This window comes from Anguilla anguilla, chromosome 12, assembly GCF_013347855.1.
Source record: "Anguilla anguilla isolate fAngAng1 chromosome 12, fAngAng1.pri, whole genome shotgun sequence".
Lineage (NCBI taxonomy): Eukaryota > Metazoa > Chordata > Actinopteri > Anguilliformes > Anguillidae > Anguilla > Anguilla anguilla.
This window is the reverse complement of record NC_049212.1, coordinates 31,744,562-31,771,829: the sequence shown is the minus strand read 5'-3', so window position 1 is coordinate 31,771,829 and position 27,268 is coordinate 31,744,562. Positions and strand designations below refer to the sequence as shown.

At 52.7% G+C, this 27,268-nt stretch overlaps 1 protein-coding gene across 1 annotated transcript in view; it reads left to right on the top strand.

The window, feature by feature from the left end:
* Positions 1-27,004, top strand: part of arhgap35a (Rho GTPase activating protein 35a) — a 71,860-nt gene extending 44,856 nt beyond the window's left edge. Inside the window, exons 2-7 of the mRNA XM_035383873.1 lie at positions 942-5,149; positions 9,133-9,250; positions 18,753-18,830; positions 21,248-21,379; positions 25,826-25,931; positions 26,168-27,004. Coding sequence (XP_035239764.1) covers positions 1,418-5,149; positions 9,133-9,250; positions 18,753-18,830; positions 21,248-21,379; positions 25,826-25,931; positions 26,168-26,558 — 4,557 coding nt within the window. The 5' untranslated portion in view covers positions 942-1,417 and the 3' untranslated portion in view covers positions 26,559-27,004. The remainder of the gene's footprint in view (positions 1-941; positions 5,150-9,132; positions 9,251-18,752; positions 18,831-21,247; positions 21,380-25,825; positions 25,932-26,167) is intronic.
* Positions 27,005-27,268: the final 264 nt, after the last annotated feature.

Here is a 27,268-nt window from a genome sequence, read left to right as displayed (position 1 = left end):
GTGTTTTTTAAAAAAAAACGATAATGTCTTGTAATGTTTTTTTTCAAATGCAACTGAAAAACATGGCCTCTTCTCAGATAGCAATGTACAAGGTAGTTGTTCCTCTGAGGCCTTTTTTCAATCGATCATCGGTGTCTGTTTCCAGGATTTTTAGCCTGCATTGGTGCAAAAACTCTTGATTGTGTTATTGTGCGGCTAATTTGCATGTTGGAAGTGCATTTTAAGCAAGAGACTGTAACTCCAGACTGTTGAATGATATGGAGCTGCCAGTTTATTACCTCCAGGTAAATGTGTCGATGTTGATTCTTTTCATTTGCATGTGTAATTAGTGGTGGTACATCAGCCAACACAAGTGGCCCTTGTTTTCGATTCTGCCTGTGGAGAAACCCGGAAAAAGCGTGTTTTTTTTTTTTTGTTTTTTTGACTTGGTGGAAAGCAGCCAACGTGCGGCGCAATCTTTTATAAGACAGCTGGGGTTCCCTTGTCGACTAATTAATAACTCCAGCAAAGGACTACTTATCAAAGCTTTCATCTCGCAGTGCATTTGTGGGAGTGAAATGATTACATGTGTTCAAGAATCACTGGGAGTGTGGAGTCATCTTTGCCTGTTGGATCTCCTGCTTTGTAAAATTCAGGTCTCTTGCAATACCAATCTTGTGTTCTGTTCTGCTATCTGGAAACCCATTGCCTGGCAACCCCTGAACCATTAGAGTACCAATAAGTTTGTTAGTTTGTGTTGATATTTCATCAGATACTCTTTGAAAGCATATTCCTTTTCAAAATAAAAGCTTTTTAACATATCTGTTAGCTATTCATTTAGATCCTTAGTGGAACACAGACCTTGAGAAAACTTTCTGATTCAGAGTGACTATTTCACGCCATGTGTGTGGTGTTCATTTCTCTGATTCCATTTCTAAGTATCTCTTTCTCTCTTTTTCCAGGGACGAACCTGGGCTGGACAGCTCTGAGACCTTTTGCTGCAAAACGACATCGCCGGGGGAGAAGGATGGGTCGGGCTAGCGTGGTCTCCTGCACTTTCGCCTGATCCCTGCCAGCACCCCCTCTGCCCACGTCCCCCCTCCCACCAGCCCTTTCCCCCCACTTCCCCTCTTTCCTCACCCTCTCTTCTTCCATTGGACACAAGCTCCAAGATGTTAAAATGGACTGAAAAATGAACAACATTTTGGATGTTGCCAAGAGCGTGTGAAAACGAAGGAAAAACCACTTCAACACAAACTGTAACACAAATACAATTTAAAAAAAACAGTCAAAAGTGAGTGAACTGAAGATAAGCCAAAAAATAAAGAACAAAAACATATTTTTTTGAGAGGATTGGAGAGAGTTGCATGGAAACGTGCCCAGGCAGACTCCTCTCTCGAGCTTCCAGGCACAGCAGGATGAGTTCCCGCGTGTGATAATGATGGCGAAGAAACAAGATCCCCGGACGCCCACCTACAACCTGGTTGTGGTGGGTCTGTCCGGGACGGAGAAGGAAAAGGGGCAGTGCGGGGTGGGGAAGTCCTGCCTCTGCAACCGCTTTGTCCGCCCGAGCGCTGATGACTTTGATCTGGACCACACCTCCGTGCTGAGCACCAGCGACTTTGGGGGCCGGGTTGTCAACAACGACCACTTCCTGTTCTGGGGGGAGGCGTCGCGGACTCTGGAGGAAGCACCGGAGTGCCGGATGCATGTGGTGGAGCAGACAGAGTTCATCGATGACCAGACCTTCCAGCCGCACCGCAGTACTGCCCTCCAGCCCTACATCAAGAGGGCGGCCTCCAACAAATTGGCCTCCGCTGAGAAGCTCATGTACATCTGCACAGACCAGCTGGGCCTGGAACAGGACTTTGAGCAGAAGCAGATGCCCGAGGGCAAGCTGATGGTGGACGGCTTCCTGCTCTGCGTGGACGTGAGCCGGGGTATGAACCGCAGCTTCGATGACCAGATGAAGTTTGTCACCAACCTCTACAATCAGCTGGCTAAGACCAAGAAGCCCGTGGTCCTGGTGCTCACCAAGTGTGATGAGGGCGTGGAGCGCTACATCAAGGACTCGCACACCTTCGCCCTGGCCAAAAAGAACCTGCAGGTGGTGGAGACCTCGGCCCGCTCCAATGTCAACGTGGACCTGGCCTTCCTCACCCTGGTGCAGCTCATCGACAAGAGCCGGGGCAAGCCCAAGATCATCCCCTACTACGAGGCGCTGAAGCAGCAGAGTCAGCAGATCGCCTCCGCTAAGGACCGCTACGAGTGGCTGGTCAGCCGCATTGTCAAGAACCACAACGAGACGTGGGTCAATATCAGCCGCCGCATGCAGACCTCCTCCGAGTACAAGGAGTACGTCTTCCTGGAGGGCACGACAAAGGCCAAGAAGCTGTTCCAGCAGCACGTGCACCGGCTTAAGCAGGAGCACATAGAGAGGAGGAGGAAGCTCTACCTGAGCACCCTGCCGCAGGCCCTTAACTCCTTAGTGCCCGATCTGGATGAAATCGACCACCTGAGCTGGTCCGGGGTGCAGAAGGTCCTGGAGACTAAGCGGGACTTCGGCCACTGGTTCGTGGTTCTGGAGGATACGCCCTGGGAGACCACGCCCCACATCGACAACATGGAGGACGAGCGCATCCCGCAGGACCTGCTGGAGACCGAGTCGGCGGAGGTGGTCTACGACGCCCACCTGGAGCAGCTGCGCAACGAGCGCAAGCGGGCGGAGATGCGCCGGGAGTTCAAGGAGAAGCTGGGCGCCTCGCCCTTCGTCACGCCCGGCAAGCCCTGGGAGGAGGCGCGCAGCTTCATCATGAACGAGGACTTCTACCAGTGGCTGGAGGAGCCGGAGTACCTCGACATCTACAACCGGCACCAGAAGGAGATCATCGACCGGGCCAAGGAGGACTTCCAGGAACTCCTGTTGGAGTACTCCGAGCTGTTCTATGAGCTTGAGGTGGACGCCAAGCCCAGCAAGGAGAAAATGGGGGCTATTCAGGAGGTGCTGGGGGAGGAGCAGAGATTCAAGGCTCTGCAGAAGCTCCAGGCTGAGAGGGATGCCCTGGTGCTCAAGCACATCCACTTTGTCTACCACCCCACCAAGGACACGTGCCCCAGCAGCCCACAGTGTGTGGACAGCAAGATTGAGCAGATCCTGGCGACCCGATTCCCGACTCGGTACCCGTGTTTTGATGGGAGCCTGAAACCTGGCGAGGGGAAGGCAGACCGGATCAACCTGGTGATTCTGGGGAAGGACGGCCTAGCCAGGGAGCTGGCCAATGAGATCCGAGCACTGTGCACAAACGATGACAGGTACGTGCTAGACGGGAAGATGTACGAGCTGGCACTGCGACCCATTGAGGGGAACGTGCGCCTGCCAGTCAACTCCTTCCACACGCCCACCTTCACCCCACATGGCTGCCTCTGCCTATATAACTCCAAGGAGTCCCTGTCCTATGTAATGGAGAGCATTGAGAGGGTGCGGGAGTCCACCTTAGGTCGCAGGGACAACCACATGCTCCAGCTCCCCATGTCGCTCCTCCTAGTCACAAAGCGGGGTGTGGGGTCGGTGGGAGACATCGGCGGGGAGACGGCCCACAGCCTGATCGTCCAGGGTCAGCAGGTGGCCGGCAAGTTGCAGTGCAGCTTCCTGGACCCGGCCTCGCCCGGCGTGGGCTACGGGCGCAACGTGAACGAGAAACAGATCAACCAGGTCCTGAAGGGCCTCCTGGACTCGCGAAGGAGCCTGGGCAGCAGCTCCCCGCCCCTGCCCCCTCCGCCCCCCGGCTTCAGGGACTCGCACCACCAGCAGAGTCCCGAGGTCGACCTGCGCGTGGTCATGTGCCTGATGTGCGGCGACTCCTACGACGTCGAGCAGCTCCTCGCGCCCTTCCTGCTGCCCCAGCACTGCCGGCCCACCAGCAGCCTGACCAGCGGCACCTCGGTGCTGCTGGAGCTGACGGTGGGTGGGCAGCGGCAGAGCATCGAGCTCTCCCTGCTCTCCTACCACTCGTCCTTCTCCCTGCGCAAGAGCAGGCTGGTCCACGGCTACATCGCGGTGTACTCGGCCCGCCGCCGCGCCTCCCTGGAGACCCTCTGCGCCTTCCTGTGCGAGGTGCAGGACATCATCCCCGTGCAGCTGCTGGCGGTGACGGAGAGCCAGACGGAGCTGGCCGACTGCGAGTCGTCCCGAGAGCAGCTCGCCCAGGGGGAGGAGCTGGCGCACGAGATCGAGGCCCGGCTGAGCAGCGTAGTGTGCGGGCCCAGTGGGGTGGTGGGCGGCCTGCACCGGATAGACCTCCTGCAGCCCTTCCTGAAAGATGTGGTGGAGAAGCGCACCATCGTGGAGGCCACGCACATGTATGACAACGTGGCGGAGGCCTGCAGCACCAACGAAAGCGTCCACTCGCCGCGCTGTGGCTCCCCGAGCCCCGTCACCACCCAGGTGGACTCGGAGGATGATGTGGAGCCCTCACCCCCGTATCCCTCGCACGACGGCACCCTGACCTCCAGTTTCAAGCTGCCCGACCTGGATGCCAGCGACCCCTTCTCAGTCATCTCTGACATCAGCACCTTCGAGAGCAGGCTCAACAACAAGGTGCCGCCCCAGGTGCGGCCAAAGCCCACCGTGACCTTTGACTTCCGCAAGGTGAACCTCAGCCCTTACATGGACCAGGGCGTCAACCGCCGCTCCTTGCCCTCGGCGGTCACGTGGGCGTCGGGCGGGGACGCCGGCTACGACCCCTCGGACTACGCCGAGCCCATGGACGCCGTGGCCAAGCCCCGGCCCAGCGAGGAAGAGAACATATACTCCGTGCCGCACGACAGCACGCAGGGCAAGATCATCACCATCCGCAACGCCAACAAGCCGCACTCCAACGGCGGGGGCAACGGCTCGGACAGCGAGGCGGACAGCAGCTCCCTGGAGCGCCGGCGCAAGCTGTCCGCCCTGGGGGTGAAGCCCCGCCTGTACCGCGACCGCTCCAAGCGCCTGGGGAAGTTCAGCAGCTTCCGCACCAGCTTCTCCATCGGCAGCGACGACGAGCTCGGGGGGCCGCCCAGGGCCAATGAGGACGAGGTGGCCGCGCTCAGGGGGAACAACTCCATCACCGAGGAGGGCGAGGCCCCAAAGAGGAGGATCATCCTGAGGAGCCTGCGCCGGACTACCAGGGTACACGCCCGCACCTCCTGCTCCACATCTCACATCTCACATCACAGCACACCCGCACGCATGTCAGGGATCTTCAGTAACCTTTCATAGACCCTTTTTCACCGTTTTCACCACATTAAATTACGTAGTATCGTATAGTTCATTGCCTGATGTATTGTTACATTACATTTCATGACAGTCACTTGTACTTCACAGATAACCCTACCTATAACAGCTGTAACTATTAAAAAGCTGTAACTGTTCAATGGGACATCCAAAGAAGGAAAGGAAAAGTGTTCAGTCTGTGTCGGAATACGGGCAGGGCTTCTGCAGTTCTGACTGCAGTGGGAAGCTCATTCCACCACCAGACAGACAGGAGAGATGACATTGCAGGTTTAGGGGGTTGGGGGGCCTTGTAGGCATGTGGGGTCTGATTATATTTTGAAGAAATAATGGTAATATCCCTTTAGTTGCCCAATAGACTAGCTCCAAGGTTTTAAATGTCATTCAAAAACATAACAAAAAAAAAATTTTTTCACTCTCAATAGATAGCAATGTAGACACCCAGATTACGGTACATACTTATACATTTCCCCCATCAATTCCATCTTCAAGTGGCCCAGTTTCATGGGAACTTTGGCAGCAATGAAAAGTAGTCCTTTCAAATTTTATTTTCATCCCTAATGTGCCATTGAAAAGTAAAAAAACTGGGGAATAGAAATGGATTTGAGTGGGAACACTGATGCATTTGTGTGTGTGTGTGTGTGTGTACTGTACGTGCCTGCCACTGTGTATACCAATGCGTGTGTGTGTATGTACGTGTGCAGGTGTGTATCGGTTGAGTGTACATGCGGTGGTTTATGTGGCAGGAAAAGTGAGTGTAAATTCTGCTTTTGAGTTTGTGGTCGAAAGGCTCTGGTTCCTTTGATGCGATACAGCACTATTTTCCACTGGAGTCGACACTGCAGCATAATCTGCATTTCATGGATTTAAGGAGAAAAGTAAATGAATGTCAAAGCCGTGTCAAGTCATTTATTGATACAGATCTCATTTGTGAATGGAATTTAATGGATTTCAAGAAATGCTTTCAACTCCTCAAATTTTACTCCTTATCTGGCACACTGACTGTAAATAAACCACATCTTCCTGTGTGTGTGGTGGGAGTTCCTCCGACCTTCCTTTTCATGCTTTTACAGAACCTAGAAACGCTGTATGAACAGGATTTGTTTTATCATGGCGACTGAAGGGGCCAGAGGTGCAGTTCAATGCAGCTGGCTCCTGATTGGTTGAGTCATTTGGCTGTCCCCCATTCTCATTGGATCACAGCAGAGGTGTCAGCCCTGCTGCACCACCGATTTGCTGAGTCAGTGAAGGCGCTGGGCCAGCCGAGATCCATGGCATTTTGCAGGTATGGGGAACCTCGTTCCTGGAGGGTGGATCCATTTCTGGATTTCACACCAACACCTGCTCTTCGTTATTTAGTCCAATCATTTACACACACATCTTGTTACCGTGTAGATGCTGTTATTTTGACATTGGTAGAAAAACGTTTGAATCCCGTGTTTGCATTGTGGTTTTGCAAGACCTCAGTGTGGTCACTAGCTTCAAAACATTCCAGGAAGTTGGACAAAAATGTCCTCCTTCTCCCCCGTGCTTGTCTACTTCTGACTGTTCCCATGACGATGGGTACCACACCATCCTCTACCTGACGCTGCTGCTTTTGGGCCAGACGCGGGGCACATTGTTGTCCGGTCATATCTGCCACCCTCCCTGCCTCCTCTTTGTCCACTGCTTCGCGTGGCAGCACAGGGCCGTGGGCGGATGCCAGGGGCGGGACTTGCATGGGCAAATCTGCTCTTTCGCCTTTTGAAACAGCACTTCAGTTCTGGCCTAATGCTTCCAATCCATCCAGCTCGTTGGCAGTTCACTGCACCCTGAAAGCTGGGAACGTTCAGTGAAAGCTGTATGAGCCCTAATGGGGTAATTGGTGTTCTTATTTCCTCTTTTTTTTTTTTTTAAATGTTGTTTATTTATTTTTTGTTGCAGACGCTAAGTAAGCCCACGCGGCGTTTGTGTAAATTGTTAACGATCAGGCCTGTCAGTCAGGGCCGATTCGGCGTAGCCGAGCTCCGCGGCAGACGTGTCGCCGGGAGCAGCAGGCCGCCCGCCCGCCCGCCCGCCCGCCTTCGATCGGCGACTCCTCCCCGCCCCAGCGCTGGGAAAACGGGGCGGTGTTTGGCCCCAGAGGTGCGGGAGGCCCGGAATGTTCTCTCTCCCCGCTGCAGGGTCTTTATCGCTCGGCGGGAGCGCTAACGGGCCCCTGGGGTTGCGTTACCTGTTTTTCGGGCACGGGGTCGAGATGGGCCTTTAATTAAAAGGCGGCTACAGGACCTATAAAAGTGTGTGTACGCACCCCCCTGGGGACTAAGCGGTGTAAGAGTGGCGGTAACCGCTGCGGCCCTGGAGCCCGGCGTGTGCTGGAGCTCCTGGGCTGATCTCCTCCTGGTCCCCGGCCTGCTGAGGCCTCCAGCCGTTCCCTGGGCCCTGTTACTCTGGCTCTCTGGTGAGTGGGGGTCCGTTCCCTGGGCCCTGTTACTCTGGCTCTCTGGTGCGTGGGGGTCCGTTCCCTGGGTCCTGTTACTCTGGCTCTCTGGTGAGTGGGGGTCCGTTCCCTGGGCCCTGTTACTCTGGCTCTCTGGTGCGTGGGGGTCCGTTCCCTGGGCCCTGTTACTCTGGCTCTCTGGTGCGTGGGGGTCCGTTCCCTGGGTCCTGTTACTCTGGCTCTCTGGTGCGTGGGGGTCCGTTCCCTGGGTCCTGTTACTCTGGCTCTCTGGTGCGTGGGGGTCCGTTCCCTGGGCCCTGTTACTCTGGCTCTCTGGTGCGTGGGGGTCCGTTCCCTGGGCCCTGTTACTCTGGCTCTCTGGTGCGTGGGGGTCCGTTCCCTGGGTCCTGTTACTCTGGCTCTCTGGTGCGTGGGGGTCCGTTCCCTGGGTCCTGTTACTCTGGCTCTCTGGTGCGTGGGGGTCCGTTCCCTGGGTCCTGTTACTCTGGCTCTCTGGTGCGTGGGGGTCCGTTCCCTGGGCCCTGTTACTCTGGCTCTCTGGTGAGTGGGGGTCGAGTGTTTGGCGGTGCCCCCCCCCCCAGCAGGCTCACCGAATAACCGCTCTAAACGATCCCTCTGCACCGCACCTCTAAATCGCCCCGTCTGACGAGTGAAATGTTTTAAATTCCTCCGTTTGTTTCTAATACCCCCATTGGCGCGGCACCAGGGAGCGCACACTGCGTGTGTGTATGTGTGTGTGTGTGTGTGTGTGTGTGTGTGTGTGTGTGTGTGTGTGTGTGTAGAGTGCGGGGGAGGGAGTAGGAGGAGGGACTTCTGGTTTCTGTTTTCATTACGGTATGTTTTGTAATGAAGGCATTTTTCCCCCTTTGGTTGAAGGGCTCTTGTTTTGTCTCTTCGCATTTTTTTCTGGCTGCACATCATGGGCACTTGTAAGCTATATGAGGGAGAGGTAAACAAAGCGGGGAGAGAGTCTTAAATATGGGGGCAGTGGGCTCTGGCGGGGGGGGGGGGGACCCCCATCGAGCCGGAAGGAGGCCTTCATACGGCAGTCCGCCAATAAATCCTGTTTAGAATGGCAGTTCGGGAACCTTGTTCTGGGATGGGCAAGGAGAGAATATAAGAGAGTATGCCCTAATTATATGAATGCGGAAAACACAGTCCAAGTGAGAGCACTGGTGCACGTGAGCGTCACATACATTTGCCCTTTATAGTTGAGGGCATCTCCACTATACAGTCCTACTCACCCCTGAAGAAGGAATGTCAGATGTCTTATCTGCCGGAGTGTGTGCTTGTGTGTGTTTACCTCTCCTGGTGTGGGGGGCTCAGTCTAAGAATGTGGAGAAAGGAGGACAGGAACAGGCCCACAGGCTCTGAGCTCTCAGCTGTACCTCACACCCCCGTGGCCCCTCCGCTCACTTCTGCCTCTCTCCCCCCTTTCCAGAGAACGCGGCCGAAGCCCAGGCACTCCTATTTCGGGGTCCCCCTGGTCAGCGTGGTGTCCCCCGAGAGACCCATCCCGCTCTTCATCGACAAGTGCATCCGCTACATCGAGGCTACAGGTAGGCCCAGCGCCACCCCCCCCCGCCCTGCTCTCCGTGTCCTGTCTGCTCCTGCCTCTGGCATCCCACATTACCCTGGTACAAGAATGGTGCGTGCGTGTGTGTGTGTGAGCCTGTGTATGCGTGTGTGTGTGTGCGTGTGTGTGTGGAGAGCAGGGAGGGTAGAGTTATGCTCATCTCCCCATCTGGCCTCCACGGGTCAAGGAATGACCGATGTAGAGGAGGCCATTTTGTTTTTTTAAATGACTCCCCAGCACGGTTCAAGAAGTATGAGACAAAAGCAAAGATTATTCCTGCTTAATTTGGAAGGTCCCTGCTCCTTCTCTTCTCCCCCCCTTCCTGACCACCCCCCCTTCTCTCTCCCTCTCTCTACCACTCTTTTTCTCTCCTTCTCTCTTTGTCTCTCCCTACCTCTTCATCTCTGAGGAGCAGATGCCAGGCTGTCTGTGTGCTGGATGTGCATGAAGTATTTATTTCCAGCTTCCACCTTGCGATCCACAGCTGTCCTTTCATTGGTTGGCCTCCGGTGGGATTTTCTTGAGTTCAGTGGAGCTCTGAAATCTCAGGCCGGTTGGACGACGGCGAGATGGCAACAGTCTTCCTTTCCGTCCGTCTCCTCTTCGGATGGTTCCCAGCGACGCGATTTTCTGTTACCCAGCGGCAGGGACCTTTCAGTAGGGGACGGGCAGGGTTTTGCGTACGGCAGGCGGCCATGTTGGCTCCGCTGCAGAGGACCGGGATTGTGTTTATTATGGGTTTTTATGGTGTGTACAGGCTCTCGCTCCAAACAGACATCAGTGTCGCATCGTAAACAGACTTTGTTGTGGTTGTCGTGTTATGAATATGGCAGTTGTTTATGAGGTGAGTGCATGATGTTGCCGTGGAGATTGAGCGTCCCGCCAAGATCTACACCCCCCCCCCCCCCCCCCCCCATCCCTTGGATTATCTGCTCCTGCATTATCAGATAGGAGGGCATTCAAGCTCTTTCCTGTCCATGATCAGGTTCTCAGATTTGGAACTGGGGTGGGTATGGAATGTAGATCACATGACTTTCCTCTCCCACCTTCATGGTTGAGGTTGGGCTAAAACGGCCAGCATATTACATATACTTTAAATTCTTTGCTCTTAAGGGCTCTGTTGGGTAGACGTGTGGGCACTGGTTACAAATCCAGTCGGTCTACTCTGATTGGCTGCTCTTATCTCTGTGTCTGGGCTTGTGTTTCTGATTGGGCGCCCTGTACACACAGACACTGGTGTGTGAGGCAAGGGGGGCATAGTGTACAGTAGGGTGGAGTAAAGGTCTGGGCAGTGGAATGGAACAGCATAGAGTCCAGTGCCCAGCACAGCGCTGGTTTTGTACCTGTGTGGGTATACGATCTCAGCTGCTCACAGAAGAATTGCTCTTCACAGGTACAGGATTGTGTTAGGAGTGACATGGAGAGCTCCGTGCTGCGTTTATTAATACACCCTCAGACCCATTTGCTACTTAAAGCACAACATCCTCAAACTTCCCCTTGCACCGACTATTGAACCTAATACTGTGTTGTAGGTTTGCTGCTGCTGCCGTTGTGATATCTTGGTGTCGTCTCTGGTCTTTGCTTAAACCCTGGTGTGAGCACCTTTGTAAATCAATCTGGATAAGAGCGTCCGCTAAATGTGAAATGTATCTTAAATGCATTATTCACCTCGTGTGGAGTAAGCAGCTGTGTGTGCGTTTGTGTTTGTGTGTCCGCATGCATGTGTTTATGCGCCCGTGTGCGTTCATGCATTTGTGTGTGCGTGTATGTGTTTGTGTGTTTATATGTGTGTGTTGTGCGTGTGTCTGTGTTTGTGTTTGTTTGTTTATATGTGTGTGTGTGTCTGTGTTTGTGTTTGCGTGTTTATATGTGTGTGTTGTGCGTGTGTCTGTGTTTGTGTTTGTATATGTGCGTGTGTGTCTGTGTTTGCGTGTTTATATGTGTGTGTTGTGCGTGTGTGTGTTGTGCGTGTTTGTGTGTCTGTGTGTGTTGTACGTGTGAGTGTGTGTGTGTGTGTGTTGTGTGCGTGTCTGTGTGTGTGTGCGTGTCTGTGTGTGTGTGTGTGTGTGTGTGTGTGTGTGTGTGTGTTATGCGTGTCAGTGCGTGAGGGCAAGTGAGGGATCATGAGCAGCGTATTTACATTTTAGTGTCTTTCTGCATTCTTCTGTAATCTCTGCCCCGATTAAGCCAACTTCCCTTTCAAGGATTAACGTTCTCCACCCCCCCCCCCCCCCCGTGTCCCCCTCCCCCCTTCCCAAACGTCTTCCGCATATCTCTGTGTGGCAGGAATGTCAGTCTGTAAAACAACCCAAGGCGTCCCCACCCCCTGACAGTCGCCCACCCCCCAACCCAACCGCCCCCCTGTCCACCCAGCTACGATACATACAGATCACTGTACTGTAGAAATAATGTAGCATATGGCTGAGCACCTAGGCTACAGGAAGGCTTCTGCCAGGCGCCAGAGGGAAGTTAGACCCACAGGTTAGGGCAGGGACACCATGTGACGTGTGGAATACCTGCACACGCTCAGTGAGCAGCAGACGCACTGGCGAAACTGGCTCTCCGAAACATGTGACAGGTGTTATGTACGCTCATGCCTCCAGACTCTCTCTTCCTTCCATCTCTCCCCTGCTGTTCTCTCTCTCTCTCTCTCTCTCTATCACTCTACCCTCGCTCCCTATCGCTCTACCTTTGCTCCTTCTCTCTCTCTCTTTCTCTCCCCCTCACTCTACCCTCGCTCCCTCTTTCTCTCTCCTCTCACTCTGCCCTCTCTCTCTTCGTATCACTCTATCCTCTCTCTCACACACACTCCCTCTCTCCCCCTCACTCTACCCTTGCTCCCTCTCTTTCTCTCCCCTTCGCTCTACCCTTGCTCCCTCCCTCTCTCTCTCCTCTTTGTGCTCCTCCTGCTCTTCGCAGTGCTAGCGGGGTGCCGGTCCTCTTGCTGTAATTTTCTGCCTGATGGCTCCCTCGTTGAGATCGATATCGGGGCGCAGGAAATGAGAACGATCTTTTGGGCTGGGCTCTGTTCTGCGCTCTCCCAGCAGCCCGGAGGCAGATCGGGCGATAGCGCCCCTCACTCCGCGCGCGAGGGGACCGCGGCTCGGGAGCGAGCGAGCAGGCGGGCGGGCGCCGGGGCAACTCTCCTCCAGAGGCCCTGAGTCACAGAGCCTTTATGATGTCATAAATAAACACATTACTTCACACGGCAGCAGGAGGATGTGGTGTCACGCTCGGGTTCGGTAAGAGTTTGTTGTGGGTTTTATGTTCTAAAGACTGGTTTCATTTTGAACGTTGTTTTTCTAAATGATGTCCGATATGCCTTCCTGGCACTTGGCATGCGGTCATTACTGGGGGGGTTTTTTTACACTTGCCTTACAAGCCAAAAAACAAACCTGCTAGTTGCCCCAAAGTTATAAGCAGAATAAATCGTCTTACTTAAATAGCATTTCACTTAAATAGCATTTGGAATAGCAATTCAGAATAGCACTCGTTAAGAAGGTGCCCAAAATCAATGTCAACAAAAAAGGGGATTGAAATCGATGTCTGCTTTCCTTTTTTATTCTGATATTTCCCCGTGCCTAAGACCTTTCCACAGCAGGGATAAATTACCTGTGAACCAGACTTTTCAGGAGAGCTTTACGAGATTTGTCGGCTGCGTTCCTGTTTTGATATATATCCTTCCCCTTCTCTTTGTGTCCTATAGCACAGATACGCCGTACGCAGCGCATTGTCTTGTGCGGCCCGGCGTCCTGTTTCACGGTTCCCTTCCTTCCTGTCTCGGCCGCTCTTCTCTCTTCCTCTCGGGCCGTGTGTGAGGGTGTCGTTTTACGCCTCGGCCCTCGTTCGAGCGCGTTCGGGCTCGCGCAGCCGTCCGCTCAGGCACCCAGTCGGCCGCTCCTGGCAAAAAGAGAGGGCGCGCGGGGACCTTTGGAAATGGAGACAGTACCCCTGCCCCCCCCCCCGCCCCCGTCTCTGGGTCTCTGTGACTGGTGTCAGATTTAGGGAGACCACACTGGGACGAAACCAGAAATTAGGCACTAAATTGCACGCATGTGATTGCGCGCATGTTCATACGCATGTGACCCAGTTATAATTAATCAAAGAAAGCAAAGTGTGTGTAGGCTGTTGGCCGTTGCCTCTGTTTTGCTTTACTTTGCATTATTTGCTCCATTTCTTTTCTTAGAAGACAGTGGCGTGAAAAGCTCACGTGATTTTTGTGTTCTGTTTATGCAGATGGATATTTACTGAAGCAGCTCAGATATTTACTAAATTCCCTGCTCAGGGTTCTCCACCGGCTGGATCCCACCTGGGATTTGAACCTGCAGCCTCTGAGTTGCTCGCCCAGTTTCGTGGCATAGCAGCGACGTGTTTTATCCATTTCCCACAATTGTTGCGCGTCTCAACGGTGGGACTAGCAGGAATTGGTGGCACCGTGCCAAAGATGTTTTGCTTTCAGTGTTTGTCACTCACTGAATGCAGATTGTCTCTTCAGAGCTTTCAGAAAGGCAGGCAAAGTGTGCTGTGAGGGAAGGAGGAGGGAGGGCTTTTTCACAGGAAACGGGCTTATTTGGTTTGTCCCGACTATAAGGAAAGGCGCGGGTTGACTCCTTTTTACCGAGAGAGAAGTGAAAGTTTGTGCTTCATACTGCATATCTTGCCACACTGGAGTGTAATCTTATTGTATAATGTAATGCTGCTGTTGAGTGTGAACTGGAATCAAAGGCTTTGCAGCAATTTAGAAAAACGGCGAGCAAAAGAGGGATGGATTTGCGGGGATGGGGAGGATGGAGCGAAGGAGAAAATGGGCAGATGTTCAGGGAGAAAAGGAGGAAAGAGAAAGACAGCGATGCAGCCAGAGGGGGAGGGAGGGGGGCTGCAGTGGTCTCAGTGCAGTTTGGGCCCTTAAGCCCAGTGGTCTCAGTGCAGTTTGGGCCCTTAAGCCCAGTGGTCTCAGTGCAGTTTGGGTCTGCTCTTAAGCCCAGTGGTCTCAGTGCAGTTTGGGTCTACCCATAAGCCCAGTGGTCTCAGTGCAGTTTGGGCCCTTAAGCCCAGTGGTCTCAGTGCAGTTTGGGCCCTTAAGCCCAGTGGTCTCAGTGCAGTTTGGGCCCTTAAGCCCAGTGGTCTCAGTGCAGTTTGGGCCCTTAAGCCCAGTGGTCTCAGTGCAGTTTGGGTCTGCCCTTAAGCCCAGTGGTCTCAGTGCAGTTTGGGCCCTTAAGCCCAGTGGTCTCAGTGCAGTTTGGGTCTGCCCTTAAGCCCAGTGGTCTCAGTGCAGTTTGGGCCCTTAAGCCCAGTGGTCTCAGTGCAGTTTGGGCCCTTAAGCCCAGTGGTCTCAGTGCAGTTTGGGTCTGCCCTTAAGCCCAGGGGTCTCAGTGTAGTTTGTCCCCTTAAGCCCAGTGGTCTCAGTGCAGTTTGGGCCCTTAAGCCCAGTGGTCTCAGTGCAGTTTGGGTCTGCCCTTAAGCCCAGTGGTCTCAGTGCAGTTTGGGCCCTTAAACCCAGTGGTCTCAGTGCAGTTTGGGCCCTTAAGCCCAGTGGTCTCAGTGCAGTTTGGGCCCTTAAGCCCAGTGGTCTCAGTGCAGTTTGGGCCCTTAAGCCCAGTGGTCTCAGTGCAGTTTGGGCCCTTAAGCCCAGTGGTCTCAGTGCAGTTTGGGCCCTTAAGCCCAGTGGTCTCAGTGCAGTTTGGGCCCTTAAGCCCAGTGGTCTCAGTGCAGTTTGGGCCCTTAAGCCCAGTGGTCTCAGTGCAGTTTGGGCCCTTAAGCCCAGTGGTCTCAGTGCAGTTTGGGCCCTTAAGCCCAGTGGTCTCAGTGCAGTTTGGGCCCTTAAGCCCAGTGGTCTCAGTGCAGTTTGGGCCCTTAAGCCCAGTGGTCTCAGTGCAGTTTGGGCCCTTAAGCCCAGTGGTCTCAGTGCAGTTTGGGCCCTTAAGCCCAGTGGTCTCAGTGCAGTTTGGGCCCTTAAGCCCAGTGGTCTCAGTGCAGTTTGGGTCTGCCCTTAAGCCCAGTGGTCTCAGTGCAGTTTGGGCCCTTAAGCCCAGTGGTCTCAGTGCAGTTTGGGTCTGCCCTTAAGCCCAGTGGTCTCAGTGCAGTTTGGGCCCTTAAGCCCAGTGGTCTCAGTGCAGTTTGGGCCCTTAAGCCCAGTGGTCTCAGTGCAGTTTGGGCCCTTAAGCCCAGTGGTCTCAGTGCAGTTTGGGTCTGCCCTTAAGCCCTTAATCTGATGGCGGTCGTGTTGCTCTCGCACAGAAGCTGCCCCTGGGCCTGGTTGCCATGGCGAGTGCTGTTTCTCAGCTGCCTGTGGACGCCCGGGAAACGCTTTCGGCTGTGGCCCTGGTCGACCCCGCCCTCCTCCGAAATAATCGTAGTCCCCCTGGGCCGCGGGAGGGGGGGTTTTCGGTTGCTTATTATCCTGTTACTTTCCCCTTTCCAGCCCAGGCCTTGCCCTGGGAAGGACATTCAAATTCAGTGACACCAATTATGGGATTTCTCAAATGTTGGTGCATTCGAATTTGAGATCTTTAATTATTATTTTTTAAACCTCTGCTATCTATTGTCTCATTAAGGACATGATGGGGCAGATGTGGCTTCACCTTCACCCCTGGTACTGGAACCAGGAACTTTAAAACTCTTTTTTTTTCATTATCAAAACTGGAGTTAGAACTATTTATTGTATTAGTGATTAATTAATAATGGGAACAACTCCATATTGTTATTTCAGCCTTCTGCCCATAACTTAGATGATGCTGGCCTAGTAAACATAAACCAGAAGTAGAGGGTGTGGTCAACATGTCCACTGCCTGACACAGCCAATCAGGGAAGAGGTAATGCAGTTCTTTGACAGAAAACATGTCAGCCGTCCTGCTTTCAGAAATGCAAATGGATGCTTTTGGAGAAATATGTGCTTTTAGGCTGATTAAAGTATCAATCACTTAATCTTTGATTTATCATCTGATTAACGCTCATAACTTGCTAGAATTTCAAAATTGCCTAAAAGGCCCAGGAAGTTCACTTAAGTTTACTTGAGAACAGAAAAAGCACTTACCTCATCCATAAGTCACCATGACAGTGGGGGCTTTTATGGGAATGGATTTATTTTCCAAATCCTAAAAGCTATGGACACATATTTTATCAGGGAATAGATCAGAAAAATACTTATCTTACCTTATCTTTGTATTACCGTGTGTTATCAGCATAAGAGCAGATGTTTTTTTTCCCCCCACAAATGGCCACTTCCTCCTTCTCTGCTCTCCGTACCGGGAGAGTAGTCTGCCATCTTGTTGAAGTAAATCGATACCTCTCGGCCTTCCCTGACTGGCTGGGCCCGGCAGCGGGGGGGGTGGGGGGGCGGTGCGGGGGGGGGCCAGGCCTGTGAAAGGAAATGCAGAGAAAACAGGAAATGCAGAGTTTGTAGTTCCTGGCAGGTGATGTAGTGTTGTCTCCCACACACAGTGTGTTCCCCAGGCACCGGCTGCTGGGTGAACGGCCAGCTTCTGACCTGAGAATGACCACTGCTTTTATCCCTGAGCTGTTGTGAGAAACTCCAAAAAAAACACCGTTGCTTGGTGTCCCTGCTCTGTTTGCCAGCCCTTCTTTTGTTGTGTTTTTGATGTCTGTTTCAGTTGGCACAGAACAATCAGGGTAGGACGAAGTTCATGTAAAAAAAAAAAAGAAACAAAAAAAAAGACTATGCAACACTGCAGCTAGCTAATGCTAATTTGATGAAGAAAATGCTTTAGATCAGGGATGTGTCCAGTCTTTTCCGAAAAGGGCCTTTGTGGGTGTAGGTTTTTGTTTTAGCCCAGCACTATGCCACCTGATTCTGGTATCAAGGACTTGACTGATGACCTTGATTAGTTAATAACTTGAATCGGGTGTCCTAAGACAAAAATGTGCACCCCGCACACCGGCCATTTCAGGATGAGATTGGACAAGGGTTTGGCAGTGGTGGTTCATGGCCTGTATAGTTGGTTAATGTGTGTCCACCCCACCCTGTGCTCAGTCCAATCATACCTGGGTCAGGAGACAGGTCAATTGTCTTTGATCCACTGGAGGCTAAACCAGACTAAATATTTGTTGTGCAGGAGGTAGAAGACAAATGGCTGTTTGTTTCTTTGGCATTAATTTCTTCTACTAGCACCTTGCTTTTCTTTTTGTGAGTTAGAAATTGATATTTTGTTAGTGCTGGGGCAGTGGTCGGTGGGTGGAGAGAAAGCTGAAGGCCGAAGTCATTACTGACCACAGCCATTCAGTAACTGCCACCTCTGCCCCAAGCGGTGCTCCTAGCGCTCTCTGGACTCTGGGCAGCTGGCGAAATGCCGGTGCATTACAAGCCGCTCCTCTCTTCCTCTCCTCCTGTCTTTCCCTATCTGTCTCCCTCTCCTCCTCTGTTTCCCGCCTTTCTCCTTCTCTCTCTCTCTCTCTCCTCCCATCTCTCCCTATCTCTCCCTCTCCCCTTCTTTCGCCACTCCTTATCTGTATCCCTCTCCTCCTCTCTGTTCCTACTCATTCCGTCTCTTCTCCTCTCCCTCACTCTCGCCCTCTCCCTCTCTTTCTCTCTCTCTCCCTTCCTCTCTCTCTCCCTCCCTCCCTTCCTCTCTCTCTCCCTCCCTCCCTCTCTCTCTCTCTCTCTCAGTCCCTCTCTTCTCCTCTCTCTCCCTCCTGCGTCAGTACACCCCCCCCCTCCCTCCCCAGCCTGCATATAAAAGCCTTTGTGGGTAATTGATTGGGGGGGAGGGGGAATCGATGCCGCCTGCCTCGACGGCGGTCCTCCTCATTTCCGCGAACAGCCCGGCGTCTCTTTCTTTATCGACACCCGGACGTCGCAGGCAGCGCCGCGGCCGGGCAGGGCCAGGGCGCGAGCGTGCTCTTCCGGGGGGGCCCGGCGGGGGGCGGGGGCTCGATTGGGCAGATTCAGCCGCTGAGCCGCGCCGCGGCGTGTTAGCCCCGGGGCCCTGGAGGCGGGGGGACCCGCTGGGCGCTGAAGTGGCCCTCGCGGCCCCCCCGGCCTCGCTCCCCGAGCCGCCCGGTCGATTCCGGCCGGACCCTCCTCCAGCATGCTGTGCTCCGGGTCAATCCCGTTCGCCCGCCTCCAGAGCTGTGCCCCGCCCGTGAGTCGCCTTGTTAGCGGGTGACGCTGAACGGTTCCCCCTTTCGTACCCCTGGTGTGTGCGCCGCCCCACAGGGTGGTCATATCCTCCTGTACCGTTTTAACTTCCCTCGCTCCTATACAAGCTCCCCGCCCCCCAAGGCCAATTTAGAAATGGTGCCCAAGTACTCACTAAATCTGTTTTCAAATGAAGGGTTAGTAATCCTCTGTTCGTACATGGCAGGTCTGAGTCCGAAGGTTGTTTTTCACATGGATGTCCTGTGAATTGTATCAGATCAGGTTCCAGAAAAACAAACTGCGTGTGTGTGACAGTGACTTCTCCGAACCCTTCTGTTTGTGTCAAATACGTACACGTCGATCACATGTGAAATCTGCTCCTCCTCTACAGGTCTGGGCACAGAAGGGATCTATCGAGTGAGCGGGAACAAGGCCGAGATGGAGAGCATGCAGAGACAGTTTGACCAGGGTGAGTCGACCGCGACCGCGCCTGGTCTCGCCGCCTCCGCCCACGGCTTCCACCTGAACCGTAGCGGTTTGGGTCCCAGGTGGAAGGGTACCTGCACATTCACGTGCTGCAAGTGTGCAAGATGTGATGTGCGCTGCATTGTATGCAGTGAGGTTGGGTTTATGTCGTAGTGTTTAAAGACCATGTACCTCATGTGAACCTGTCCTCTCCGTAAGTAGGCAGAGTGGAGGAATAATAATAGTAATAATAGTAATGATAATAATAACGGTAAATGGACTGCATTTATAAAGCTCGTTTTCAAGCAGCTACTGCACAAAGCACTTTACAATGCATGCTTCTCATTCACCCATTCACACACACACACACACACACACACACCAGCGGTGAAAGGCAGTCATGCAAGGTGCCAGCCAAGCTGGTCAGGTGCAGTTAGGGTTAGGTGTCTTCCTCAAGGACACCTCGACACACCTAGAAGACCGGGGGTCAAACCGACAACTCTCCGGTTGCCAGACGACCAGTTTACCTCCTCAGATAATAATAATTCTTATATCATTATATTATTTATATAGCACCTTTCAAGCTGTACAGCACAAAGCGCTTTACAGACAAGAGAGATGAAGAGCATTAAGAACTGTAGCTGATATGTGGAAAAGGTGTGATTGTTATGTTTTTAAAGCCTCTCAGTAGGTCCATTCCCGGCATTGCTCCCCATCCCGCGTCGCGTTGGCAGCGCAGTTCCTGCGACCGCTCTGACCCTGAGCGACATGGCGGCTGGTCGCAGGGCCTGCAGGCTGCGCGGGCGCCCGGGCACAACGCGCGGGTGGCAGATGCCTGCGTGCGTGCGTGTATGTTGCGTGCCCGCCTGTGCGGGCATTGTAGGGCGGACGTGCTTAATTACCTCAGCCCGGTTCTGGAGCCATCGATCCTGAGAGGGGGAATATGCTTCTGTTCCGCCTCCTCGGAGTGCGGCACAATCTGCGGGCCTACTCAGGCTTGGGGGGGATGTGTGGCGGTTTTTCAGGGTGGGGGCGGGGCGGGGGGGGTGCGGTTAATTACCCCCAAATAGGTTTGGCTAATGAAGCGTGCCCCTCGCGCAGTTCTGAGGAAGGCCCCCCCGCCCGCCTGCCCGCACAGCAGCCCTGGCTCTGGACGCTCTGCGTCCGATCGATGAGGACCAGGAGGTGACGGTGCAATTATTGGGGAATTGTGCCCGTTTGCTCCGAACAGCGCCAAAATACCAGCCGCCATCCCACGCGCTCGCACCCCCCCCCCCAGACCCATGACCCTGTGTGTCGGGGCGCTTTCTCTCATGGCCTGATTTGATTGCATTTGTTGTCTGTCAAACGGGTGTGCTTCACCTGGCAGACAGAGGAGGAGGAGGAGGAGGAGGAAGGGGATAAAAAAAATCTGCCTGCAAACTCAGTAGGGAGAGCTCCGCACTAGGACTCTAGGGCTTTATATGTTACTTCAGACGAACAGAAATTAATCAGGAGTGCTTTTTTTTAATTAAGTTCCTATTTTTTTCTCCCTCTTTTTTTTTTTAACTACTGAAACATTCATCGAATCCCTCTTTTTAATTTAAAACAAATTCTATCCGGGAGGACGGCCACAATAATTACACTTGCGCGGGCTTTTAATGAGGCCCTGCTGTTCCTTCGGCCCGGCCCCTGTGCCCGCGCATCTCCTGCTCCGGCTAGATTAGCGTGGAGAAGCTATGAAACCGTCTGAGTGTTAAACACGCTTGTGTGGGGGATTAATCCCCATGAATAATGCATGCGGGCTGTAAGGGATAACCGGTGAACCGCTCTGGTAGCAGGGGCTGTGAGGTCACGGCCGTACAGTGATTGAAATGTGCCGTTTCCGGGGTTTGGTTTGTGTGCGGGCCTGTGCCGTCTGCGCGTGTGAGGTAGCGGGGAAGAAGGGTGCGAGTCAGAGCGTCGGCGTGTTCTGGGGCGTAAACTTTTTAGGTTAGACAAAGGGGTCGTTTAGCCTTGAAACTAAGTGTCATTCTTCCCGGAAAGATGACGACGTGGAAACTGTTAATGGCAAGTGCACCCGCATCGGTCGTTCGTGTTTATGAACAGTGTGCTAGGTTTAAGTATGCGTTTACTGTTTTTTTTTTAATAGCCTGGATGTTCAGTTGCCGCAAAAATGGCAAACTGCAATGAATGCGTACAGGATTTGTGAGTATCAGCGATTACACATCTGTGCTCAAAGAGAAACGACACGTTTCGGGCTTCTGCACACATGTCCGTGCATCACCGTCTCATAATGATGACATCACTCCCTGGGACCAGCAGCTCGTTTGGCGCTGTATTTTTTGGGGGGGGGTGTTTAGTGCAGAGTTCCGGCGGGCAGTGCGCTGGTGTGGGACAGCTCTGAAGGGCTGCTGACTCACCCTCTCTCTCCCCCTGCAGATCACAACCTGGACCTGGTGGAGAAGGACTTCACTGTGAACACAGTGGCGGGGGCCATGAAGAGCTTCTTCTCCGAGCTGCCGGACCCGCTGGTCCCCTACGCCATGCAGGTGGAGCTGGTGGAGGCGCACAGTAAGTGGGGGGGTTGGGGATGATTGGATGGATAGATGGATGAATGGAGGGTGAAAAGAAGCACAAGATGACTCTTGTCATGTTATCTGGGATCAGGGTACTCTGCATTAACCATAAACACTTACCTTTGTGCTTAAATGCGTACTCTGATCTGGGCTCAGTGTTAAACGTGGGGTTGAATGACAGGCCTGCTGCATGGCAGGTGCATGCTGGGACAGAATGCGTTCTCGGGTGAAACTGAGTGTGCGCTCGGGTTTTTGCAAAGAGGGATGCTGGTGACGATGCAGAGTGCGAACGCTCGCTCGCTCACTCACTCTCTCTCTCTCTCTCTCTCTCTCACCATCTCTCTCTCTCTCTCTGTGATAATGAGGTCTAAGGGCCCACACAGCCTCCATCTCCCCCTCCCTGTTCTTCCTTTTCTGGGCACTAATATTCACCTGCGGAGACAGACAGCTGAAAGATTGAAGACTTGGCTTATCCAAACACGGCTCCAGGGGCCACCTATAATTCTGCAGCCTTCTCTTTTTTTTCTTCTTCTTTTTTTTTTTTTTTTCCTTACCCGCACTGCGCAGCGAAAAGCATTGAGCAGTAAAAAAAAAAGGCCAGAAGTTTTGTCTGGAGTAGAAATGTGGTTGCTGACCAACTACATTACCCAGAATCCCTTTCGCAGCTGCTCTGTGCCGCAAGCTTGGCGCAGGCTCTTATCGGTTGACATTTTGAAACCATGCCTCATTTACCAAAATGTCAAGTGTATCGGCGTGACCTCGTCATTAGTTTCTTTGTTTGTTTTTGATGCAGTAAATGAGCGTGTGCACTGAGTTCCTCTGTTTATCCAAACGGTTTTGGGCCTGGGCTTCTGTGTGTAAAAATAACAACAAGCTGAACTGAGTCTTGAACCCATTTGAGCCTTTGACTGTAAGCGATAAGGCTGTCAGGCAGATATTCGGATGTCTCTGTAGTTTGTTTGTGAATCACTGTGAGTGCTTTTAGTTGTGCATTTGCAAGTAAAAAATAAAATAATGAATGGTGAGTCATTTGTTTTCTTTGTGTAGTTATAGCTATGGCTACAGCTTCACGGTACATTGACCAGCCCCCATTTTAAACATTTTTCTGCAAATAAGGAAAGTAATGCTGTGTATGTATTTTTAAGCTGATAACATTCCAAGATTGTTGCATTTTGAAGTACTTGACAGAGGAACTGTGACAGCTAACTGTAAAGGCTACATGAGATCCAGAATATTTTCCTTTTAGCATGTCTTTCTGTAGCAGTACATATTGCATTCAGAATAGAAATTCTTTCCTGTTGATTTTGCAGCTTGCTGCGGCTGTAAGGATTGTGAATGTCGATGTAACGCTAGCACTGATAGTGGCCCTGAGTGATTAGATGCCTGCAGTGTGGTTGTACCGGCTGCGTGTGCAGTGGGACTGGTAGCCCTTCAGACATAAATCCCCCCCCCCCTTTCTGCTGTCCGTGGGGTCAGTTGTACGTGCAGTGGGACAGGCAGCCCTACTGACAGAAACCCCCCCCAGCTCTTCGCAATGGACACCGGGGGGGGCTGCTGGGCATCGGCCCAAGCGGCTCTCGGGTGAGGGGGTTTAGCCGGACCCCCCACCCCACACCGCACACCGCACCCTGCTGGTTCACCACAGGCCTCGAAGTTAGACCAGATACGCAGAGTTTGATTAAAGAAAAATCTGAATGAACATCCGTACAAAAAAATTAATTTGCGTAAGAAGTCCTCTGGCCATCCGGCTGCTTTTGGGCGGCTGAAACAAAAGGAGTCTTGCTGACCAACTAATCGCTTGTTACTGGCAGCGCACTCTGTTCCGTTTGCTGCTGACTTGATGTTTTCTAATTAGATTTAAAAGGTTGCTGTTATCCTCGGTGACACAACAGTTTCTTTTGATGCCCCGTGAAGCTCGCCGCTGCGTAGCGTCTGTGGTAATAACGATCCTCCGATTACGACCGTCTGTGACATCACGCAAGTCCGTACCGGGTTCGCTTTGGGTTCTGACCCGCACCGAGAGACCCATCACTTCCATGGCATTGCGTCTTTCACAGGTCAGAGGTACCTCTGTTGCTCGATAGCCCGTGAATCCGAAATGGGCACAGGGAGTGGAAATTAAGCTTTGGAAACAATTACAGTTTTTAGGCGCTGATTCAAATGGGAGCGCATTTTCTGCGCCGTCGTGTCCTGCTTTTGATATGGCAGGTAAATGGGGTGTGTGATGTGGGAGGCAAATGGCTCAGAACGTTCGAAAATCTGGGCCCTGGTCTGGGTAGCAATTACACTGTGGGGTAGTTTCTCTCCCTCGTTTGGATTGACTTGTATACATTTAAGAGAATGGTTCTAGTTCTGTGTGTTTTTTTATGTATCAGTTCTAGTGTGTGTTTTTGATTGGCCCAGACAGCTATACATGGAAAGAAGGACAGACAGGTAGATGCAGAAGTTTCTGACAACTTGCCGGTTTTAAAATGGCAGGCTTTAGGGCATCCAGGGGTTTGTGGTCTAAAGCAAAAGATACAGTATCCAGAAGCTGTACATGTGCACAGATTAATCTTATTGTATTTATTCGCAATTCTGAATATAAAGATCAGTTTTCATTTTGTGCTGGAACTAGGCTACTGTTCTTGAGTGAGGCTTTCTCAGGTAACGGGTGCCATACAAAATGGTTCCAACTGACAGCGAGCATAGCAACCAGTTAATGCGGACGTGTGCAACCGCTGAAGGCATAATGTCGCTGTCCAAGCTGCTCTGGAGTTGTTTCAGATGTCATTGCTTGTTTTAGGCCAGAAACCCCCTGAATTGTGAAGCTGGCAGGTGGGGAGATTTCTAAAATACCCTCACACACAAAAAAACTGGGCCAGCTGAAAACATGCAGTAAAGCTGAAATAATATCAAAAGAACTCAGTAAAGGAACAGTCCCTTAAAATGTATTTCCCAGGAACAAACCTACGTAAGAACACAGGATTACATGATGATAGGATCAGGCCGTTGGGCCCATCCAGGCATGCATTTACCCAAAGACTAGGGAGTGTCTATAGCAAGTTGGGCATCTACTGAGGCATTTCAATTCAGGTTATTCAGCTTCCTTTAGAATGCAACAACAGAGCCACACCCTAGGATTCAAACCCGTGACCCCTGGTTCAGTGTCTGCTCCCCCCCCCCGGGGACCACTCCGCCGTGGCACTGCCGTGTCTCTGCGGCAGTGACGGTGACATCAGCGTTTGTGACCGGCGAAGCGCACATCTGTCATCCGGGGTCACATGAGAGAGAGAGAGGGAGAGCGGGCGAGGAATACAGGGCTGTCTGTATGTGACGGGTGATGTAAGCATGTTTGAGTCACTGACACCATTGTTCAGCGCGCTCGAAACGAGGGAAAATGTGCGTGTGTGTGTGTGTGTGCGCGAGCGTGTGCATGCACGCTTTTACCGCTTCTATTTATGTTCTCTTGGATTTTTCATTTTCTTTGCTCAATTTGTTTTTATTATGCCTGCGGTGTTCTTTAATATAAACATCTGCGTAATTTGATGGTTTAAACAGAGATATGAAATAATAAGAGGGATTATTATAATCAGTATTCACGGACAGGCAGAAATAAACAATGGGAACTTTGTGTGAGCTGTGTCACAGCGCAGTGGCACAGACAGAGATGTGGTTTTCCTCATCGAACATTGGTCCACCGGCCACGATCCAGCAGCGAATGAGAGGCCAGTGCGCGGAGCAAGGCGCGGAGATAAACAACAGGGCTGATTGGGCTTTCAAACCAAACTGGCCTATTCAAAGTGAGGCTTTGCTGGACCGTTTAGCATCACCTCTGGGTGACACAACCTGTTTGGTGGTGGTGGGGGCGGAGTAGACCGCTTTCAGGAAGTGACATCGCCCGGGCCCTCCCGCTTCCTCGTAAACATTTTCCCAGGGGGAATGTGCGCTGTTTTGACAGCAGGTTCACACAGCGTAGCCGTGACTTTCAACACCCTCTATGCCCTCGCAGGTCCCTGTGCTGTGTGTGTTTATGCAAACCCAACGTACTGTGTCAGAGGGAAGCCCTGTGTGTGTGTGTGTGTGTGTGTGTGTGTGTGTGTGTGTGTGTGTGTGTGTGTGTGTGTGTGTGTGTGTGTGTGTGTGTGTGTGTGTGTGTGTGTGTGTGTGTGTGTGTGTGTGTGTGTGTGTGTGTGTGTGTGTGTGTGTGTGTGTGTGTGTGTCTGTGTGTTCGTATGTGAGTGCATCTGTCTGTGTGTGCATGTACACAAGTGTGTGTACTTGTGTGTGTGCGTCAGAGAGAGAATGGGGGGGTGGGGGTGTGTTTTATGCTGAGCAGTGAAGGAAATATCCTCCTCTGAATGTTTGCTGGGAATGTTCTAGAAGCTTTTCTTTAAAAGAATGTGTGTGTATGTGTGTAATGTATGTGTACACACCTCACACTCTCTCTCTGGCTCTGCAGAGATTAATGACAGAGAGCAGAAGATGCAGACCATGAAGGAAGTGCTGCGGAAGTTTCCACGTGAGAACTACGAGGTTTTCAGATACGTCATCACCCACCTCAACAAGTGAGTGCCCGCTTGTGTGAGTGTGTGCATGTGCGCGTGTGCACGTGCGTGCGTGTGTGCGTGCGTGTGTGTGTGTGTGCGCGCGTGTGTACATGTGCGTGTGTGTTTGTGTGTGTGTGTGCGTGTGCATGTGCGTGTACATGTGTGTGTGTGTACATGTGCGTGTGTGTGTGTGTGTGTGCATGCATGCATGCATGCATGGGTGCAGGCGTGTGTAACCCTCTGCTTCCTCCCAGGGTGAGCCAGAATAACCGGGTGAACCTGATGACCTGTGAGAACCTGTCCATCTGCTTCTGGCCCACGCTGATGCGTCCGGACTTCACCACCATGGACGCGCTGACCGCCACCCGCACTTACCAGACAATCATCGAGAGCTTCATCCACCAGTGTGCATTCTTCTTCTACAATCAGCCTCTCGTAGAGACGCCCAGTGGACTGTCCGGACTGCCCGCCTCCCCCACCACTCTCTCCGGAGGCTCCGCCTACTCCTGCTATGCCCCGCCCACCACCTCCTCACCTTATACCCCTCTGCAGCAGTCCCCGCCCCCCACCCCCCAGTCCCCTCTGCAGTCCCTGCTGCCCCCGCTGCACCCCCACCACGCCCCCACCGAACCACAGACGCTGTGAGAGAGAGGGAGAGGGAGAGAAAGAGAGGGAAAAAGAAAGTGTGAAGGAAAAAGGAAGAGGGATGATTTTTTTTGCCACAATGCTGGACTTTACTCTTGCATACAGACACTTTTTTTTCCCCTGCTAGAGATTGAGAGAGAAGAGGAGAAGCACAGGGGAGGAGGAGAGAGGGGAGGAAGAGGGGAGGAAAGGAGAGGAGAGGAACACTCGAGCCACTTAACAAACTCCGTATTTGTCTTCCCAGAACCCCTCCTCTTGTGATTTCTCTTGGTTTCGGCTTATCCCTCACTGCTTCCTGACCCCTGGTCCACCTGCCTTAGAAACAACACACCCTCCTACACACACACACACACACACACACACATACACACACACGCTCGTACACGCACACACACACGCACACATACACACGTGCACAGGCAAGCAAACACGCACTCACCCCTACACGCACACACACACGCACACACACACACACACACCCCTACACACACACACACACACACGCTCGTACACACACACACACATGCACACGCACACATACACACGTGCACAGGCAAGCAAACACGCACTCACCCCTACACACACACGTACACACACGCGCGCACACACACACACGCGCGCACGCACACACACAGGAACTCTGGAGAAGTTTGCGAGTCGCGAGTTCACGCATGTCCCTCGGCGTTCCTCCTTCCTCCCGCTCACTGTGG